Source organism: Adiantum capillus-veneris, chromosome 26 (assembly GCF_014529385.1).
Source record: "Adiantum capillus-veneris isolate H3 chromosome 26, ASM1452938v2, whole genome shotgun sequence".
Taxonomy (NCBI): domain Eukaryota; kingdom Viridiplantae; phylum Streptophyta; class Polypodiopsida; order Polypodiales; family Pteridaceae; genus Adiantum; species Adiantum capillus-veneris.
Window position 1 is genome coordinate 61,722,383 of NC_140956.1, and position 8,705 is coordinate 61,731,087.

The 8,705-nt window shown below is 41.6% G+C and overlaps 1 protein-coding gene across 2 annotated transcripts; it reads left to right on the forward strand.

Annotated features, from left to right (window-relative positions):
- The first annotated feature begins 3,046 nt into the window (after positions 1-3,046).
- LOC147423553 (uncharacterized) lies at positions 3,047-4,043 on the forward strand. Of its 2 annotated transcripts, none has more exons than XM_086501715.1 (2): positions 3,047-3,745; positions 3,820-4,043. In XM_086501715.1, the coding sequence occupies exons 1-2, from the start codon at positions 3,152-3,154 to the stop codon at positions 3,823-3,825; spliced, it is 600 nt and encodes a 199-aa protein (XP_086357841.1). In that variant the 5' UTR covers positions 3,047-3,151; the 3' UTR covers positions 3,826-4,043. The 2 variants fall into 2 exon arrangements, with proteins under 2 accessions (XP_086357841.1, XP_086357840.1); XM_086501714.1 differs by having other exon boundaries at positions 3,047-3,728.
- The last annotated feature ends 4,662 nt before the right edge of the window (positions 4,044-8,705 follow it).

Genomic DNA, 8,705 nt, shown 5'->3' on the forward strand with positions numbered 1-8,705 from the left:
ACCTCATTGGACCTCCCTAGGCTTAGCCAATAGGATTTCAGGAGCATAAGTGATAGCCTTCTGATATGTGTCCCCCTTTCCCCTTTTGTGAGAGCTTTAGGTAATTAATAAATGCAATTAAACTCTCATTGGACCCCTTTGTCTCCTAGCCAATAGGAATCAGGCAAGCCATTGGGTTGCTGAATGCTCATTGGACCCCTTGGGAGATTGTCCAATAGTTTTCTAGAGAGCATAATTCCTATTGGTTCTTTCATTAAGTGTTTCTAAATTGATTAAACTAGATTTACTCTAGCCTATTTCTCATTGGTCCACCTCCATGGCCATCCAATAGGATTTAAGTACACCTTGTGGGCATCTGGCCTAGGGAGCTGACATGTGTCCCTCTTTCCCCTTGTGTACAAAGGAAGCTTGTGAGTGTGTGTGTGTGTGTGTGTTTCTCTCTCATCCCCTACTTCTTGGGCTCGCCCCCTCCTATGTAGGAGTTTGTGAAGACTTTTTGGGACACACACAAAGCATCCAATTCCCTAAGCTTTTGACCATTGGACACAACCTTGGAATTTTGGAACCTTAGCATTTTGAAAGTCTTAATGGACTTAACCTTAGGGTCTTTTAAGCCCATTGTTGCACATTGCTCTTTTGCAGATGCCCCCCCCTTGGGATCCCTATTTTCCCTCCTTTGGATCCCTACTATGGCCGGTCTGCTAGCTTAACCAATATTCTAGCCTTTTCTCCCTTGGCACTTCCCCATATTAAATGATCAGTTTAACATGAGAAAATCATTTAGGAGAATTAAATATTAGTTATTATGACAAAATTAGGATAATCTTTGACAAAAATAAAACTCACCCTTTGGGCATAAAACTTTCACCTCTTGTGCAAAACCTTAGCACAATGCTTTGGAGGTGCTGCCAAGTTGCTCCCAGAGCCTTCTAAATTTAGACCTGCTAAATTTAGACAATTTTTGGCTAATCAAAACTTCATCTTAAGGCTTCTCAGACTTCATACTTGGAGTCTAAAGACTTATTCTAATGACTTGAGCTTAGCACAATCACTTTCTATTTTTAAACTCCTATAATTGCTCTCGATCATCTCCTTTCTTATCAAGGCTGCTTGGGATACATTTATCCTTCCTTGATCTATACCTATATGAGTGAGATAATCAACTAGCAATTACAATTTACCCTTGCTCTTTTATGGACTTTTCCCTTTTGGTCCCAAGCCTTCACTGGTTGGTCCATGAGCACTTAATCAATTTTACTTGTTCTCTTTTCATTTTCCCTGGACTCAAGTGGCCAATTTAAGTTGGAAAATACTTTTAAAGGTTAGAAATTAATATTCATGAGACAATTGAGCTCAACTTCAAGCTCATCTTGAGTGCCTTCCATCTTGTTACAAGAGTCTAGATCCATTAGCATCATAATTGGCATAGTCGCGCACTATTATCTACTTAGCTTTCCATCTCTTATGTAAAATCATTCTCTTTAATGGTCACCAAGAAGACCCATTTTCATCCTCCTATGTGATTGTAATACTGGAAGCTATTTTCAACTTGTTGACGAATGATTCATACAAGAGGGATTAGATTTCTCATCCAAAGAGATTCTTTTTATCGATAGAAAATCTTTCTCTATCTATTGGTGGTCCATATCCCTCATGAAAAGGCTAAATTTTTTTCCCAATCATGGAAACCACCTTAACCCATATCTCTTGATCTCTCTCCACAATATGTTTTGCATTAGCAATCATTGATGTGGCAATTTACAACACATGCACAATACCTTCCTTTCGATAGAAAACATGATAGGTAGAACCCTACCTTGGTAAACATTGAACATCTCAATTTTTTGTGCTTGATGCCCATTTGAAGAGCTAGGGCTTCTATCATTTCACTCCTTCATGCTCCCATCTTTGCGTTCATTATCATCGTCGTTGCCAACATATCCATTATATCCATTACCTACCTTGGTGAACATTGAACATTTCAACTTTCTGTGCTTGATGCCCATTTGAAGAGCTAGGGCTTCTATCATCTCACTCCCTCCTGCTTCGATCTATGCGTTCATTATCATAGTCATTGCCAACATATCCATTATATCTAGCCCTGCATTTACCATTCTCTTTGTGAGTCCTTTGATCACCGTCCTTATGGCTATACAAAAATATTTAAGACCCACAATGTACATGAAACCAAAACACAGCTACATTATAGAAACATGACAAATCTAACATTGATCGCATAGTCCTTTGAATCATGTCTACCGCGATCTCCTGAAACATCATCGCTCCATCTCATCACTGCCCTCCTTGGGGGCCGCCGGGGTGGGGTGGGGGGGTCACTTACAAGAAATCACTTATATCACGTGCATTCAAAGGGTATTAAGAATGCCCGGACATTTACATGCTCTGAGGTAAATAAAAAAATCATTTTTCTTGGAAAACTTATAGATTTCTTTCCAAACCCCCTTCTGTAAATGTAACTCTGTTAATTTTTAAATTTTACCCGATAAAAAACCCCTTAGTTTGAACTTAATTGCTATACTCGCATTATTTGGGGTGACCCCCCTCTCCCCTGCGTTAGTGCTGGTATATCCATTGTATCTATGCCTATGATCATCATGCTCTCTGTGAGTCCTTTGATGACCATCCTGCTACCTACAAACCCTTCTATATTGATCCTCTTTGTCTTGTCTCTTAATCTCTCATACCTTTGCTAATCTTGATAATGTCTACCAGCTATCATTCATTGTGTCAATTATGTCTACTACGGTCTTCATCATCATCTCTTCTACGACTTTCGGCATCATTGACTTTTTCTTTGAGGATCACCTTATAAGATGTAGCAAAACATCTTGTTTTGGTTGAGTAAGTAAGGCTATTGGACTTCAATGGATCAACTTCACAAAATTTTGCTTGTTCGAGTGGACGGGCAACTTTTTTTTTTTCCTACCATGCGAATAAAGTTTTGGGTTGCCATTCATGTGACATGTTCAACCCCTCCGGACATGTGGATGGCCTTCAAATCCTAACGTCAGTGTGGCTCAGGCTAAAAGCTTGAGGAAGGGTAGGTTAAATTTTACTTTTCAAACGAAGGACAAAATGCACTGGGCAGAGCCACTGTGCCAACCACGCAGGTCCTTGGGTCTCTCAGGCAATGGCAGACGAGAAGAGGGCATGCCGTGATGATTCTGAGCCAGGTGGGCCGGATCATGCTGGAAAGAAATTGCGCTTGGAACAGGACGTCGACATGAAAACTGCAGATCAGCAGATGGGCGATGCTGGTGACGATGAAGGGGCAAGGAAGGAAACCACGGCAGATGTTCATATGGAAGAGAATGTGTGCGAAGGCCAAGATCTCATTGAAGATGGTGCTGGTCTTGCGTGCTTGCATAAGCAAGTGGGCTTCATTGATGGTGGTGATCTAGCCTTCAAAGATGCTCATGGTGGCTTCGGCGTCATCAATAAAGATGACCGAACACCTGCGTGCATTAAAAAGGCAGCCAAGGAAGCTTGCCTTGTTGGAGACCACGTCTACAGTAACCAATCGACACCCCGTAAGGGAGCCAGCATTGGACCACGCCACTTCACATCCTCCAGAGAAATGTTGAAGTTCTTTGATCAGCTGCGTAATGGTTGGCCACTTAACTACAACATCAACAAGTATGAGCACATGATGCTAGAGGATCTGCTCAAGAAGGGCCATCCAAATTTTTCTGAAAAGATTGGCACAGGTATACATTCCTTTCAGGTGAGAATCAACAAAGCGTTTGATGGTCGATGCTTCTATGTCATCACTATTGACGGTGCCATGAATGATTTCAGCTATAGGAAATGTGTCAACAATGTTTTGTCATTACCGAAGAACTTGAAATCAAAGTTCAGTAAGAGTACGAAGCGAGAAGGGCTGTAATACTCAAGACAATGGCAATGCTCGTGTTTGTGGCTCCAAAAGTCAGCCCAGCAGTAGGAGTAGAGAGAGGGAGCCTAATGGAAATGGACAGTATGACTTCGGTGGTCGTGGGCGCAACATACGAGGAAGAGGCAGACAGATAATAAGAGCCAAGACAGGGATAAATTTTTTCTGCTACCAAGAGTAACCATGGCCTTAAAGTGTTAGAAGCGGCAATAATAGAATGGGATTTTGGTAACTCCTAGCTTCATGGTCCTGGACCCTATTGATTACTTGTTGTTTATAATCTTTTCATCTAATGCTTTTTTTACTACGAGGCTGCATTATGACGGAGTTTGCCCAGGACGTCTGAAATCGTGATGGAAACCAAGTAACTCTCCCCTTCTTGTGGATTCATCTAAGTAAATGGCATTTGCACAAGTAAGTGATAATCATGCTTGTTGGGACATTGTTTAAAGCATGAACCGTGTATATGAGATAGTAATCCGAGGACATTACCTTCAATGGTTGCACAAGTACTCAAGGGAGGGGGAGAGATGAGCTCTTCCTAAACTCCTAGTCATTAGAACTATGGAACTTATTCTAAGGCCATTGTATCATTGTGACATTGTTTGAAGGATGAGCCTTGTAATAAGAGATTGTCATTCTAGGTAATTTGCCTTCTATGGCTGCCATGTACACGAGAGGGAAGACAAGGGATCTCTTCCTAAACACTTGGTACATTAGAATTTTTCCTTGTTAATGGTTGAACTCATTGAAAGGCCATTGAATCCTCGGGACATCGTGTAAAGGATGAGCCATATAGTAGGAGATTGTCATTCTAGGATACATGCATTTAGCATGCTTGCTACGAACCTGTCCACCATGAGCTAGCTCTGGCCGAATGACCTCTATTGTGGTACAAATATACTCGTAATATTTCCAAGCTTTGCTAGAACCTTCAGTGGTTAAGGGATCTCCAAACATGCAGCCACAATCCATTTAGTGGTGGATACAAATCAGAACTTTGACTATAACCTGTATAAAAATTGCAAAAATTGCATGATGTTTGTGTTCATTTGTCTAGGCAATTAAGTTGACAAGCAACAATGGGCTAGAAACCTAAGTTAAATCAAGAGTTCCGTTTTCATGCATGCACTTTTCACAATATGGAAGCGTAGGTAATACCTAGAGGTACATTTAGTTGTTACATTATTTTCCCTCCCTCCCTCTAGATGGCATGGGCAAATTGGGGTGGGATTATTGATTGGAGGCATGAAAATAAATAGGTTGATTGGAGGCATGAAAATAAATAGGGCCATACCTTTAACACCATTGTGATTAAACAAGGGACCTTGACATTACAAATGCCTTAACACTAGGGTGATAGCTTTGATTTTAGTAGTTACAAGGCTGACCTTTTACCATGATATTCTAGTGGCATTTTGGGGAATGTTGATTGGAGGTTCTTCCACGTGGAAAAATTAGTAAAACTTAAATAATTGTCCCTGAAAAATAGCAGCGATAAAGCTTTAAATAAAACCAGAGCAGCGGTCAAAAGCAGAAGCGGAGAGAGAAACTGTGGGTGCTGCTTAACTACCAGAAGTGGAACTGGGAGAGGAGGTGTGAGTGTTGCTCTGGGCGCTGCTATTCTTTACTATCGCAAAGCAATAGAGAAGCTGTTGTTTGCGTGTGCGGTTGAAGTAGGAGTAAAACCTAAAACCTGCTGTTGTTCTGTATACATCCGCAAACACCAAACCAAGCTCTTTCTCGTAGCAAAGGCACAAGTAAACGCACACTTTGGAGCTACATAGGCGCGGGTAGCTTCTTGTCTTGGCAAACGCACAAGTAAATGCACCACCAACGCATTGCCAATATCGATGAATATATATGTAGTTGCTGGCTTGCAACAGGAGGCACAAAGAAACTTGAACACATGAGAATGAAAAATTCCCGCGTTGAAGCAGCTAGGTAAACCCGTCGAGTTGATGCAAGCCACAATGTTTATAAATATATTGTGGGAGCTGCCTAGCATATGTAAAGCTTTCTAAGCACGATGCGTCCCTTGGACTAGGCCAAAAAGCTCTGGCTGTTTCAGTGATTGGAGAATGTGGGAATCTCTCCAGATTTGATCACATATGCTTGCATTTTTGAAGGGGTGGAATAAGCAGTGAATCGTTATGAGTGTGGTCAGTTTGGCTCAAAGAGCAGCCAACAAATCAACCAATGGCGATAGAATAGATGAAGAAGGAGAGTAGCTTGTGCAAGGCAACAGCCAGAGATGAAGCTGATGTGGAACCTTGTGGAGTTTGGGGTATGGCATGTGAAAGGATTGTGACAGTGGTTGGGATGATGGCCCGATTGACAAAGACGGATGTTGTAAGGATGATTATTGAGCTAGTGTGGATGTGGGGTGCACATAGGTACTCCAAGTGGAGAACAGTTTGTGGCCAATATGAGCTGCATGGATGGCATTTTATGTTCAGGAGTATACAACATAGAGGGCTCAAGTTAGAACTAAATTTGTCCTAGTCATGTACACAAAGCTGAAGTCAGGTATCTATGCACCCTCGAAGTTTGTGCTTTGATTGGAGCCATCGATGAAGGAAAGCAATCCATGATGAGATTTTGATTCAGGTGGTGGAGCAGCGTGTTGCGTTGTTATTGCCCTTATGGATATGTATGTCAAGTGTGGTGGTCATTGCCAGATGCAAAGTGCTCTACAAAAGCCGCCTTCTCGTGACATTGTTTCTTGGAATTCTATGATTGTGGATGATCTGTTGGGTAATACTCTTCGGGACATGCATGCCAAATGTGGGAATCTTTCCTGGCCAAAAGTGTCCTAGAGAAGCTCCCTTCCCTCATTGTTGTCTCCTGAAGTTCTTTGAGTGCAAGATATACAGGTGTAGCATTTGGGAATCCTTGCAAAAGAAGCGGTGGCTTATCTGTGCATCCTCAAAGCCTCTGCTACGATTGGAGCCATTGACAAGGGAAAGCAAATCCATGATGAGATTTTCACTCAGGGGTTGTTGGAGCAATATGTTGCCTTCACTGTTGCCCTTCTAGGTGTGTATACCAATTGTGGTTTCACCATGTGCAAAGTGTCCTAGATATAGTTAAGGAAGTGGAAGTGTTCAAATTCTACCATTTGATGGAGCATGAGGAAACCCTCAAGATGAAGTAACCGCATCCTCAAAACCAGTACTTTGATTGGAGCCACCAACAAGGGAATGCAAATTTAGATTGAGATACGATAGATGTAGCTTGCTTCCAAATGAAGTGGTCGTAAAACATGAGGACATTTCCCCATATGGATTTACTTTTCTTAATGTGCTCAATACATGTAGTGACCTATCTCACCTAAGTGTACAAAAAAGCGAGTGTGGGTTGCACAGATAAAGAGGGAAGCAGCAAAGAGGAGAGCCTCATACTCGTTTGGGTAGATGCAACTTCAGGAAATCCTCCAGATGATGTTGCCTATGCATGCATCTTCATAGCGTATAAAATGGGAGCCATGACCAAGGGAACACAGATTCAGAATGAGATAAAAAACGAAAAGATCCAGTATGCATATTTGTCCATCCTCAAAGCTTGTGATGCGATCGATGCACAAAGTTGAAGTCGTGTATCTATGCAGCTTATGCTTGTGCTGCAATTGGAGCCATTGACGGGGGAAAGCAAATCCATGATGAGATTTTTAGACGTTGCACAGCAACATGTTGCATTGTGTGTTGTCCTTATGCATATATATGTTTAAGTGTGATGGTCATTGCCAGTTGCAAAGTATTCTATAAAAAGTAGCCCTCTTGTGACATCATCTCTTGGAATGCTAGGATTATGGATGAATTGCTGGGTAATTCTCTTGTGGAAATGTTTGCCAAGTGCGACACTATTTGCTTGGAAAAAGAAGACCTAGAAAAGCCCCCTTTTTTGCACTATTATCTCCTGGAGTGTTGTGAATGTATGAGATGCTCAAATTGGGCAAGGCCAGCAAGTTCTTTCCTGTTTCAAACACGTGCTGTGTGAGGAAATCCTTGCAAAAGAAGTGGCCTACGTGTGCATCCTCAAATCCTCTGTTGCGCTTGGAGCCATTGACAAGGGAAATTAAATTTATCATGAGATTTTCATTTAGGGCTTATTGGAATAGCATGTTGCTTTCATTGTGGCCTTTTTAGATATGTATCCCAATTATGGTGCTCTTCACCATGTGCAAAGTGTCCTACAGATAGTTAAGATGGTAGAGTTGTTTAAATTCTACTATTTTTGTATGAATTTTGCCATTTGATGCAATGCGAAGAAATACGCTCGATGAAATGACCTATGTGCATACTCAAAGCGCTTTTTGTGTTATGATTGGAGCCGTTGACAAAATACACATTGGAGGTCTATGTTCCATGCACAATGCCTATGGTGGGCGTATTTGAAAATTCTCAAATAGAAGGGAAGCTCATGATATACTTGTATACACGAGAAGCCTTTTGTTTGTCTATGAATCCCTATCTCCCTCTTGCGTTGTACGCATCTTGTGCCAAGAGAATCGGAGTGTTGGAACATACTACTCAAGACATTCTCTACAGTTGGAGGTCTATGTTCCACGCGCAATATTTATGGTGGATGTATTTGATAATTCTCACATACAAGGGAAGCTCAGGATATTCTTGTCTACATGAGAAGCCTTTTGTCTGTCTGTGAACCCCTAACTCCTCCTTGCATTGCACGCATCTTGTGCCAAGAGAATTGGAGAGTTAGAACATTCCCTACGGGTTATAATAACTGGGTGAGGATGGTGCCACCTACCCACAATACTTATTTTAATTTT

Excerpts from the sequence above, each read along its gene's own strand:
- LOC147423553 (XM_086501714.1), top strand. The coding sequence starts at position 3,152 with ATGGCAGACGAGAAGAGGGCATGCCGTGATGATTCTGAGCCAGGTGGG. Across the intron at positions 3,729-3,819 it reads TTCTGAAAAGATTGGCACAG|CTATAGGAAATGTGTCAACA; the intron begins GTATACATTCCT and ends GAATGATTTCAG.